The sequence below is a fragment of the Typopeltis vanoorti genome, chromosome 8 (genome assembly GCF_054136105.1).
Source record: "Typopeltis vanoorti isolate ZY-2024b chromosome 8, IOZ_Tvanoo_1.0, whole genome shotgun sequence".
Lineage (NCBI taxonomy): Eukaryota > Metazoa > Arthropoda > Arachnida > Uropygi > Thelyphonidae > Typopeltis > Typopeltis vanoorti.
Window position 1 is genome coordinate 142,501,788 of NC_143556.1, and position 13,636 is coordinate 142,515,423.

The 13,636-nt window shown below is 35.2% G+C and overlaps 2 protein-coding genes across 10 annotated transcripts in view; one reads left to right on the forward strand and one right to left on the reverse strand.

Moving 5' to 3' along the window:
• The window catches only part of LOC150104397 (NAD(P)H pyrophosphatase NUDT13, mitochondrial-like), a 581,172-nt gene that overhangs the window by 544,195 nt on the left and 23,341 nt on the right, over nucleotides 1-13,636 (forward strand). The gene's annotated exons all lie outside the window — the stretch shown is intronic.
• The window catches only part of Cad74A (cadherin 74A), an 850,889-nt gene continuing 850,351 nt past the window's right edge, over nucleotides 13,099-13,636 (reverse strand). The window contains exon 40 of the mRNA XM_090396473.1: nucleotides 13,099-13,216. Coding sequence (XP_090252599.1) covers nucleotides 13,132-13,216 — 85 coding nt within the window. The 3' untranslated portion in view covers nucleotides 13,099-13,131. The remainder of the gene's footprint in view (nucleotides 13,217-13,636) is intronic.

A 13,636-nucleotide genomic window follows, 5' to 3' on the forward strand; every position in this document is an offset into this window, starting at 1 on the left:
ATATGAGGCTTGAGGAGGTTAGATAGCTATTTAGAAAGAAAGTATACCACATAATCTGGGAGTGGTTGGATGTCTTGATTTCAGTATATTCAGAAGTACTGGAGATTATATCATTAGTTTTCATATGTAATGACCAAGTATAATCATGGTCCATTTCTGAATAGGTAGAAGAGACTGAGAACATGGAGGCAATATTAGTGTCATAGTTCACCATATTTAAAATGATGATTGAATTCCATTTGTCTGCTTTAAGTATAATGATTTTATCATTATCATGTAAACTTCTTAAAGCATATTTCTCTAATGCTGTTATATTAATTTTTGGCAACTGACTGTTTAATAAAACTGAAGTGCTAAGTAATCTTAATGGATACTGCATGTTTGTGTGATGACACAACTTTAGTAGCTTTTTCAATACTGGCAATGATATCCACTTTTGGAATGTGTCTTGGAGTAATGGTATAATTAAAGTGTCTTTGTTTAGACCCAAAGCTTCCATATTAGTAAGATTACAGATAGAAAAATTTAATACAAATTTATTACAAGTCACCATTTATGTGAACTGTATTTTATAAATGCTTGAATTTTTTTGACAGTCTATATTTACAATCTTTGTCTACTCTTGAGACCTTCTACAATTCATACCATCTGTGGCATTCCATATTTTTGGAGATAGCTAGAGTATTATGTAGGTGATATGCATTTTTGTTCAGTGGCATACAAGTCTGATCTAGTTTTTTGTATTTTGACTTGCAAAAGAGCGAACTTGCATTTCTATATATCCTCTGTATATTTTCTTATATTTTCTTTGATTCTTAAAAATTGTGGGAATTATAGAATTATCTCTGCAGTTTTTCAAAAAAAGAAAAAAAAAAAAGAAAAGAAGAAAAGTGTGCTGGAAAGCAAAATAATCTGGAAGTGATTATCTTGATTTCAGTCATTTTTTGTAAGATCTTCTGTAAATTCAAAAGTACTGGAGATCATATCATTAGTTTTTATGTGACAAGCAAGTGGGAACATGGCCCATTTCTGAATATGTAGAAGAGATTTTTTGAGATGCAAAAATGTATTGCTTTCCAACAGACTTAATTTTGTGATTAAACTGTCATTCCAGTCTTTTCAATTTATAGAAAGAACAGCTGTTTAGAAATGTTTAGTTTTTTGTCAGTTTTTTTTTTTAATGTTAAATTGAAGATGCTGTCAGCCATATAGAGTGAAATGCGTGTGATGTGTATCCTTATCTTACACTTGCTTTATCATCAGACCATCTTTAAGTAATTCCATTAATTGTAACTGCTGACTTACATCAGAGACTGTATTGCCCAATATTATTATTATACAGCTTTCATCATGGAGTCAGAAGACTTACTGCAAGAAATCCATTATTCACACAATACCCATCACACCTCTCCTTAAACTCATTCACTGATGAAGCACCCACAAATATCTCTGGCAAACCCATTCACCACCCTCCAAGCAAAAGATTTAGTCATAATACTTTTGCTAACCACGCTCTTACTCATTTTTTTCCTTTCGTGCCATGTACTGAAAAAAAAAGTCCTCAGTGGCAATCCTATAAAATCACATTTAGTAACTTATACGCTTCTGTCTTATCGCTTTTTTTTTTTTTTTGCCTAACAGCTAGATTTTGATTTCCACAGATCTTTAATCTGTTATCATAGAGAGAGCATTCCATAAACCTGACACAGTCTTTGGTGCTTGCCTCTGGATCCTCTCCACCAATGAGAAAAATGAGGTGCTACCCATGGAAATTGTTTGAGTGTGGTTAGCAAAAGCATTATGACTAGATTTTTTGCTTGGAGGGTGGTGATTGGGTTTGCCAGAGGTAATTGTGGGTGCTTCATCAGTGAATGAGTTTAAGGAGAGGTGTGATGGGTATTGTGTGAATAATGGATTTCTCGCAGTAAGTCTTCTGACTTCATGATGAAAGCTGTATAATAATAATAATATTGGGCAATACAGTCTCTGATGTAAGTCAGCAGTTACAATTAATGGAATTACTTAAAGATGGTCTGATGATGGTCATCAGAATCAAAAAATTTCTCCCTTCGTGCCATGTACTGAAAAAAAATCTTCAGTGGCAATCCTATAATATCCCATTTAGTAGCTTATATGCTTCTGTCTTATCTCTTCTTTTATTTTTTATTTTTTTATTTTTTTGTCTAACAGCTAGTTTCTGATTTTCACAGACCTTCAATCTGTTATCATAGAGAGAGCATTCCACGCTCCACCAATTCTTCATCCCAACAGAATCTGGATGTCCAGATCTGTATGCAGTAGTCTAGATGTAGCCTTATAAAGGAGAATAACTTCTCCATCCCTGCTTATTAGTGTGTGTGTTCTTCAACAACCATGTAATCTGATATGCTGTTTGACTACCTTCGCAATATGTCCTCTAAACTTCAACTCCCTGTCCACAATCATATTAAAGTCCCTGGCCTCATCAGTTTTCTGTTCTTCAGTTCCATTAACATATAATATACAGCTTGTGATCTCTTCTTCCAAAAGTAAATCACCTTAACACTTGGCCCCCACATTAAACTGGCAGGAATTATTCTTGCAGGATCTCTACATCACCTTAATTTACTATCACTTGTTCCAATTTAGCATTGTTAGAAAATAACTGTATATTTCCTGTTAAATCATTTCTTATATCAGTGAAGTACAGAGTCCTGTGGTACACTGCTGGTCACTTTCCTTCTCCTGGACTCAACTCCTCCATAAACCACTCCTTGACAGGATATCTGTCCATCAGCCATCCTTTAACTGAAATCAGTCGATTCATATCCATCCCCATTTGCTCCAGTTTATACAACAATGTTTTGTGTGAAATCCTGTCAAGTGCCTTTGCAAAGTCTAGTAATATCAATGAATGGCTATTTCCTGTATTCATTTTTTTTAATATTGCTTCCACCTGTGAAAGGTTATTTGTCAACCGATAATGTACCTTGTACTATGAATGAGCTAAGGATCTTTTTTCTATTTTTATCAATTTTATATATATTTATTTTTTACCCAGTCTGAAAACCCTGTTCTAGTGATCAAACATGAAACTTTTTCAAGCCACTTTCAAGGCCTCCAATAAATGTGAAAGTAGTCTCATACCAGGCGAAGAAATTCATCTACCACCTAAAGACAATCACTAACATCCATGCCCATGGTGGGATATGAACATATTGTCATTTTTCCATTGTCACTATGGCAAGACCTACCCTTCACAAAACTATGTTGTTCCTTATAGAGTAACATATTCCTATCCACCCAGTGCTGAAATCTGTCTTTCACCAATGTTTGTCACATCTGTTTTGAAGCCTCCTTTATGCACCAGGACTATTTTATCCTCTTTCCACTCCACTGACATCTTCCCACTACTGAGGTGTAAATTTATACAGCTTGGTTGATAATTCCCTTACACATTCTCCTAATACATGGACTGATATGCTATCTAAATCCCAGCTGTATTTGCATTGCGGTTCTACAATATTTTAAGCACCCCCATTTCAGCAACTGCTATTCTCCCATCAGCACATCTCATATTGCAACATCACCACTACTAGATGGTACACTCCTGCAAAATGCCCGCTCAGTAATTCAACTATTTGATTTGCTTCTGTTACCTTTCCACCATCAGCACTTTTTAAAGTCATTTCTCCTTTTACTTGCCACATAGTGAAAGAACTCTTTAGGATTTATTTTGGCTAGCTGTCTCTCATAATTTGTTTTGACCTTCCTCACCACACAAGTCACCCTTCTTGCCTGTGCCTTGTAGTGTTCGTGGGCATGAAAACCTTTTTAGGTTTTGTCTGCAACTTAATGATGCTGTTCATCCATCTAACTCATAGGTTCACAAACTTTTTCGGGCCACCGCCCACTTTGCAAGACATGTAACGCCCCCCCATCATAACAGTTTTCCCGTGTTTTTACTCGTAATATTAAATTATATAAAATTGGGTTTATTTTTGTACAAATCATTAGAAAAGTGGTTTTATATATTTTATATATATTTTGAAATGAAATATAACGAATATATTTGCTACTGTAAACATAACCTATTATACACACATATATACATGCTCTATTTTCTCATTGACATAGAAAATTGACATCTATTTCTATTTGACATGGTAAATTTTCAAATGATTAAATAATTGAAATAGAAAATTGATACAAAAAAAAAATTGATCGTGTAAGACGGGCATAAGATGAATTAAAATGCAATATTTAATTTTTAAATGATTATCCAATCGCAAACTCACGAAAATAATTAATTTTTAAATATATATTATTAATTTCTTCTATAAAGAGCCACCGACCCCTAGACTGCCCGAACACCCCCAAATGCTTCTGATCCTATAGTCCCCTAGAAGGCTTCACCGTCCAGTTTGGGACCTATGATCTAACTCCTACATGATTTATCCCTCTGATTCTGTGTATTCAGTCTGATACTGCTTTCTTCAAACAATCCTTAACCACCTTCCATGCACCAAAAACATTATCCCCCCCCCCTCCAAAAACTGGATTAAATGCTGTCTGGACTGAAGAGATTACATACAGAGTTAGGAACTTCTTTGGTCTTGCAAAGCACATCCCTTAAAGGAGCTATACAAGTTTGTCCAGGGTAGGCTTTTATAAATTCGTGTCCCCATGATGGAATAGAGCATGTATTATTCACTTGGCCACCTAAACATTGCCTTGATTACCTTAGTACTGATTCTATTCAAGTTTAATATTGTGCCTTGTAGTTCCTCATCTCTTCATAATTAAATCTTATTATGGGTCACCTAAGTCAGAATGATTATTCTCTCCAGAGGACAAGCAAGCATTCAAAAGGAAAATTTGCTAAATGTTTTAAAAAAAAAACATCCCTGCAAGGCCACTTAATTATAAGTAGATAAGGTATTTTGTTTTGTAAATTGGCCAAAACAGTTTATTTCATAATGATACAAAGGAAAGGTACTTGCTGTGTCTGCATTATTTTTTGATTGTTGGTGAGTCGAGAATAAAAGATTAAGGAAATTAGGAATTATTGGCCCAAAAAATGCAGTAAACATTTTTGCATTTTTTTATATTCTCATCAAGGGTTTATTTTTTTCTTAATATGACAGTGAACTTGTATACTTCTAATTTTTGCATTGCTTTGACAATGAAGTATACGTGGAAGTTTAAGAGTTAAAGTAAAGCAAGCCTAAACCTTTTCCTGAGATATTTCATCTTTTAACAGTTTAAATATATAATTAAAATGAAATATATATTGATCTTTAATTGATCATTGATTTAGAAACATCTAATGCCAACAAGTTTTGCCAACAAGGCTGTTTGGTTTCTTCAGGGATTATAACTGTAAGAGAAAACTCAAAGTGACTAGGTACAGAGAAAATTGAGTAACACTATCATATAAATTAAAAATTAAAACAGAACGCGTAACATTGCACGCATGGAGTGTGTTGTGTTAGTCACTGTTGTGAAAGCATGCTCTGTAGTTTTGAGCGAAATTAAATTCTGGCAGACTAAGGGATCTTATTAAAGTTTTCCATATGTCAGCTATTATCATCCCCTGGTTTCTGTTAAGATTTTCTCCAGAACGGAGGACTACTACGGCTTTCTTGAAATTTCTATAATGGAAGTCTTCTAGTAAGGCATGGTTTGTAATCGTGAAATGATAGGCAAGACCTGAATTGTCTGTTCTGTTGTTATTAACATCTATATGTTCTTTTTTTTTGGATTTCGAAGCTTCTTGATGTCTGTCCTATATAGTTTAGACCACAAGTACAGGGGATGTTGTACACTCCAGAATGTTTGAAAAAAAGCATTAATGTCTTTTTGCAATCTTAAAACGTGACGGACAGCCTTGACCAGTTTCAATGCAACTCTGATATTGAAAGGTTTAAAAAGTTTTGCAATCTTTTTTGACACTGTACCTGCATAAGGAATAACTATGGATGATCTGAATTGAGTGATGGTAGATTATTGTTGTTATGTGGGATGGCTATAAAGAATCTTGTTGATTAAATTCCTTGGATAGCAATTTTTTATTAATGTCTCTGATATATGAGTGAGTTCATCATAGTTCTTTTTCTTCTGAGATGATGTTCGTGGCTCTGTTTTTGAGCATATATGAATTATGCTGAGCTTCTGGGAAATATGGCGAGTTGATTTGAAATAAAGGTAGCATCCAGTTGTGTGTTGGTTTGCAGTAGATTGTTAGTTTGATATGTCCATCTGCTAGTTTCTTGATTAGGTTATCCAAAAATGGTAGTTGATTATAATCAACTACCATTGGAACTGGAAAAAGATAATTATCTTTTTCCAGTTCCAAAGTGAATTGTATTTTTTAATGGAAAGAATTAATTTTATTAAAAAGTCCAGAAGAGCAGTTTTTGTGTCCCTCCAAATTATGAAGACATCGTCTACATACCTCCACCACACTAAAGGTTTTCGGTCTAATTTTGAGAGGATGTCTGTTTCTTACTTTTCCATGAATAGATCTGCACAGGGCAATGAAAGGGGACTGCCCATAGTTAAGCCATTTAGTTGCTGATATATCATTTCATTCTATTTAAAATAATTCGATTTAAGGCATTGACGAAAAAGGTGAGCTGTATCTTCAGGGAAGAGATTGTATAGATACTGATAACTTCTTCTACTGGGATGTTGGTAAATAAAGATACCACATCCAAGCTAGCGAGAATGTCTGTCTTTAAGATTGAGATATTTTTCAATGAAGTGCTTTGAATTCTTAATGTAAGTGTCCAATTTTCTGATATGTCCTTTTAGGAGGCTGGATAGGTGTTTGGACAATAAATATGTGGGAGCATTTCTTCCATGAACGATTGGGCATAGTGATCTCCACTTTTGTGGATTTTCAGGGTGCCATGCAATTTGGCATCAATGAGTGTAGTGACTTCAGATTCTGTTGCAAGTCTGTGGACCAACTAGTCATGTTCCGTTATTAGTGTCCTTGTTTTTTCTATGTTGGGTCTGACTCTAATATGTGATATGTTGATGAATCTGATAGTAATTCTCCAATTGTAGAATTACAATTGACTACATAGCCAATTGTAATTCTACAATTGACTATGTAGTCCTTGAAATGCAGAAAATTAAAAATTAAAGATCAATATATATTTCATTTTAATTATATGTTTGAATGACCAAATAAAATCTCAACAGTGAATAGACTCGATGATGATACGAAACAAAAAGTACGTTATTTTGAGAAAATCAAATGTAAAAAAGCTAGACTTCTAAACTATCTAACATTCTTAAAAAGAATGCAGAACCTTTAATATTACTCCCAAGTTTTTAACATTTAAAGAACAATTACACTCAAGAAGAGCGAAACAAATATATACCAAGGCATCCCTGCCTCTACTGTGTGAAAGAATACAACCCATCAGATTTGAACTTAATAGACCTTTCATGTTTCCAACTTTTTGAAGTTATTTCTAATAACATAGAGAGCTACTTATGGACACTTCTAGATAAGATGATTTACAACGGTTTCACAAGGCTTTTCTAATTAGTAAAAAAACTCAAATAAAAAAATTCAACATTCTATATGAAAAGTATTACAACTCTGGACAAAGCCTCTCTGATGAAAAAGCAATTTTTAACCTTTCGGAACATATATTGACACAACCAGAAACTGAAATACTTAAGAAAGGATTCAATTTTGGCATCGTCCCAGATCATATTCCTAAGATCTACATCATCAGTAACACAGAGAAAGCACTCTCATCCTTTCCAGAAACAATGGCAAATGATCTGAGATTAAAAAGTGCAATTATCCTTTCAACTTCAAGGCCACCTAACCTAAACATAACACTCCAAGAAAAAAGAGCTCTCTCAAACTTGAAAAAAGATAAACAAATAACAATCGTAAAAGCAGACAAAGGTAATGCCACAGTCATTTTAAACACTAAGGACTACACAGCTAAGATTACAGAATTATTATTATTATTTCGGGCAACTCCAAGGAGTCGACAGACGCATCAAAGGAGGCCCTAACATCATGTCAAGAACAACTATTCGACATTCACACAATATCTATCGTACCTTGCCTTGAACAATCATTGCTCCCACAAGAGACTCTGGCAGTTTATTCCACTCATTCACCACTCTCCAAGTAAAAAACTTAGCTTTAACACCCTTGCTAACGGCATTCTTGCCCAGCTTCCATGTATGGCTCCTAGTCCTCCCACCACCAGTCCTATTCTCAAAAATATCTTCTAAATTAATCCTATAGAAACCCTTCAGTAATTTGAATGGCTCAATCATATCACCCCTTTTCCGCATATCAACCAATTTTTGCAACCCACAAATCTTCAACCTGTTCTCATAAGGTTCATTCCGTAAACCTGCTATCATCTTGGTTACCCGTCTCTGGATCCTCTCCACCTCCCCATCAAGAAGAAACCCTGGCACCCATATCTGGGCACAGTAGTCTAGATGGGGTATTATCAAGGCTCGATACAGAGGAACAATAACTGGTTTGTCTTTGCTTGTTAAAGTATTTTTCAGCAACCAAGTGATTTGATGAGCTGATTTAGCCACTTTTGCGATGTGTCCCCTAAACTTCAATTCCCTATCCACCAACACTCCGAAATTCCTGGCCTCATCAATCTCCTGGAGTACAGTTCCACCAATGTGATATACTGCTGCTAATCTTTTCACTCCAAAATGCATAACCTTACACTTTGCCACATTATATCGACATCCATTTTCCTTAGCCCAGTCCTCCAAACTATCCAAATCATCTTGCAAAATTTTGACATCATGTGCACTCACTATTGCTCTACCCAACTTTGCATCATCAGCAAACAAGTGAACACTTCCTCTCAGATCCTTTCCTATATCGTTAATGAACAAATTGAAAAGTAGTGGTTCAAGAACAGAACCCTGCGGTACACCACTAGTCACAGACCGTCTTTTGGACTCTACTCCTGAATAAACCACTCTTTGATATCTCTCCATCAACCGCCCTCCAATCCATCTCATTAACCGTATATCCATCCCCATATGCTGCAGCTTACTATTTAGAATTCCATAAGGTATCCTGTCAAAGGCCTTAGCAAGGTCCAGTAGAATCACTGTAAATCCATTACCCTTATCCGTCACTGTGTTATAAAACATGAGCAAGTTACTACGGCATGATCTACCCTTCACAAAACCATGCTGTCCCCCATACAGTATCCCATTTTCATCTATCCAATCCTGTATTTTTCTCTTGACTAATTTCTCCAAGACCTTGACAATGATTCTTGGTATGCTAATCAGTCGGTAATTTACAACAGCAGTCTTGGAACTATTTTCCCCTCTTTCCACCCCCTTGGGACTAATCCAGACCCGAGAATCAAACAAAATGGTCAAGGGCACTGACAATTCTTTAGCCGTTTCATGTACAACACGAGCTGGCATACCATCCAATCCCACAGATGTATTGACATTGAGGTTTCATAATAGATTACTCACCTCCACTTCATTCACCACAATTCCCATATAATCTATTGGTTCATTCAATCCTGCAATATCACCACCTGGATGATATATTCTTGCAAAGTGCTCGCTCAGTAATTCAACTATACCAACTGATTCGGTTACCTCCCTAACATCGGCATTCTTTAAAATCATTCTGCCATATACATTTTTTCTTTTATTTGCAACATATCGAAAAAGCTGTTTGGAATTCGCTTTAGCCTGCATGGCTAATGTTCTTTCATAATTCGCTTTTGCTTTTCTTACCACACTCGTTGCCCTTCTGGCCTGTGCTTTATATACCGTTCATGTGCTTGCCAGTCACCTATCTCCTTAAATTCCCTCCATAGTTGTTTCTTTTTTTGCAGCTCAAGCTTAATAGTGTTATTCATCCATTTAACCACTACTTGATTTATTATTCAGACTGTAGGTATGCAGTCAGCCATTGCCTCATGCAAACACTTCCTAACCGCCTCCCATGCACTATCAACATCCAGCCCCTGCAGTTTTACATGCCATGGCACTGAACTAATCAAACTCCTAAGCTAGTCATACTTACCAGCCAGATAATTCTACATGTACCCTGTCTTAATTGTAAATTCTACACCTTTAGCCACCTCCCAATTCGAGACACTCTGATCACTCTCACCAATATGGCAATGTGGTCATATTCGTTACAGTCAAATCCTCAGATGCAATTACTAGGTCAAGCACTCTCTGACCCCTATTATTTTCCATTACATGCTGTCGCAGATAGTTATCCCTTAATAACTGCATAAAATCCAATTCCTTCCTCACGTGTGTTCTCCCCTCCTTCCAATCAATGTTACCATAGTTGAAACCACCCATAATAATTACCCTCCTTCTACTCATTTCTTCTATTTGCTTATGCATACTATCTCCACCATCTATTCCATCACCTGGTCTATAGCAGAACCTAACTGTATATTTTGTTCTGCTAGTTTCAATCTCACACCAAATAGCCTCAAATGTGCTCTTTTCTCTATCCTGCAGTTCCATTTCTATTCTCCTTGGCTGTAGCTCATCAGCTATCATCAATAACACTCCTCCCCCCATTTTATTCTCCCTGTCACTCCTGAACACACCATACCCCTCACATTCAATCCCACTAGCTATTACTATCAGATTATCAATGTATCACATATGAGAGTTGGATCCAACAGGGAAAAACCACAAGGACACTAATAACTTGTTACGGAACATGACCAGTTGGTCCACAGACTTACAACGGAATCTGAAGTCACTACACCCATTGACGCTATGATTGTATGGTGCCCCGATCATTGATGGAAGAAATACTCTCACATATTTATTGTCCAAACACCTCTCCAGCCTCCTAAAAGGACATATCAGAAAATCGGCTCTTTTGGACTTTTTAATCAAAATTAATTCTTTCCAATAAAAAATACAATTCACTTTGGAAACTGGAAAAAGATAATCAACTACAATTTATTGGAAAGCATCACGATCTTAAAGGCAGACATTCTCACTAGCTTGGATGCGGTATCTTTATTTACCAACATCCCAGTAGAAGAAGTTATCAGTATCCTATACAATCTCTTCCCTGAAGATATGCTCACCTTTTTTGTCATTGCCTAATTATTTTAAATAGAATGAAACTATATATGAGAAACTAAATGGCTTAACTATGGGCAGTCCCCTTTCACCGCCCTGTGCAATGATGATGTCTTCATAATTTGGAGGGACACAAAAACAGCTCTTTTGGACTTTTTAACCAAAATTATTTCTTTCCAATAAAAAATACAATTCACTTTGGAACTGGAAAAAGATAATCAACTACCATTTATGGATACTCTAATCAAGAAACTAGCAGATGGACATATCAAACTAACACACACACTGGATGCTAAATTCATTTCAGATCTACTCACCATATTTCCTAGCAGCTCAGCATAATACATATGCTTAAAAAATAGAGCCACAAACATCATCTCAGAAGAAAAAAAAACTCTATGATAAAATGTCTCATATCAGCGACATGAATAAAATATCCAAAGAATTTTATCAACAATATTCTTCATAGCCAACCTGCATAATAACAACAACAATCTACCATCACTCAATACAGATCATCATACAGTTATTCCTTATGCAAGTACAGTGTCGAAAAAGATTGCAAAACTTTTTAAACCTTTCAACATCAGTTGCATTCAAACTGGTCAAGACTGTCCATCACGTTTTAAGATTGTCAAAAGACATTAATGCTTTTTTCAAACAAGCTGGAGTGTACAACATCCCATGTTCTTGTGGTCTAAATTATATAGGACAGATGTCGAGAAGCCTCGAAATCAGAAAAAAAGAACATATAGGAGATGTTAATAACAACAAGACAATTTAGGTCTAGCCCATCATTTCAAATTACAAACCATACCATTGATTGGGACAGTAGCTCCATGCCTTATCTAGAAGAAGACTTCCGTTGTAGAAATTTCAAGGAAGCCATAGTAGTGCTCTGTTCTGGAGAAAATCTTAACAGAAACCAGGGAATGATAATAGCTGACATATGGAAAACCTTAATAAGATCACTCAGTCTGCCAATATTTAATTTCGCTCAAAACTAGAGAGCATGCTTTCACAACAGTGAGTAACACAACGCGTTCTGTTTTAATTTATACGATAGTGTTACTCCATTTTCTCTGTACCGTTATAAGCCCTGAAGAAGCGGAACAACCTTGTTGGCAAAACTTGTCGGCATTAGATGTTTATAAATCAATGGTCAATATATATTTCATTTTAATTATGTTTGAATAACAAATAAAATCTCAACAGTTTAAATATAGTTCAGTTCCTTCAGAGCTTTCTGTTTTTTGCATTTTATTCTATTGCTGTTTGGTTTTTATTCTAGAAGACAGCCTTTTGCATGAGTAGAAGGAGAGTTTCTGTAGATACGATTTTGTTTCTCTGTTATCATTACTGAGGCTGGAGTCCATATTCCACATGTCCATGTTGTGAAGAGAAAAATGCAGTTTTTTGGTTATTATATATCCGTTGCTTACTTTTGTTAATTTTTTACCTTCTTTTCATCAACAGATGAAAAGACGGTAAGGGTAAATGAGCCACAAAACGAAATAGTTTTGCTCTTCTAATAACATGTTGAGATGAATTTGATAATTTTAATCTTATTACAGTGATCGTAATATCAATGTGCTGGTCAATGATAGGCTAACCCATTCAAGGGTAATTTAATTCAAACTTTGGTTTGAAGATTGAGTAACTGAGAGAACTCTATATCAAGATTTGTGGATGAAAATCTGATTCTTTAAACAGGATTTTGTTATCGTTGGTTTTTTTTTGATTCATTACTGAGGTAATGAAGTACTGTTTATTTTAGAATAAAAAAAGTATATGATAAAGTAGAGAGTGAATAATAACTAAAGTTGTACTGATATATATTTTGATCAGGTCTTGAATTTCACATAAAGTATATTCTGAAACTTTATTTATAATTACATCCTTAAATAAATATATAAACTATACTTCACATATCATATACATTGTCCTGTTACTGCTTTCTACATATTTGTTAACTTTATGATTGGAAGTTATATTACATTGGTTCTTTTTTTACAATGTACAAGTGTACAGTAGTACAGACTACCGAAGTGTGGGATAACTTCTAAATGATGCAGCATCTGCAAGGGGTGCATTCATCTCTTGCCATTCATATATCCTTTGCTGTCTAAAAATAATAAAATTATTCATCATGATTAGAAAAACCACTTTAGAATGTCTTTATAAAGATATAACAAAATATAAAAGGCTACAAAAAATCTGAAGAAGCAGTAAGAATTTTTGAATATTCTATATCGAATGTGCTGCCTATGAAACTTAGTGTAATCTAATTAAAAGCAGCTAAACACCAATGATGGGAAGACTTAAGAATATAAAACTCATTGTAGATTATATGTAACAATGTTCTACAGCATGTTCCAAGGAGTTTGACTCATTGCAGGTAGACACACAATGCCCCCACTAATAGCATTGATTGTGTGTTCTTTGCTCAGTGTGCATATATACAAGATGAAAAACTCAAGCTTTGAGGGGGGGAGATAGGAACAATTAATTATTCCTCTCGTCATGATGAGTCAAACTCAGATCT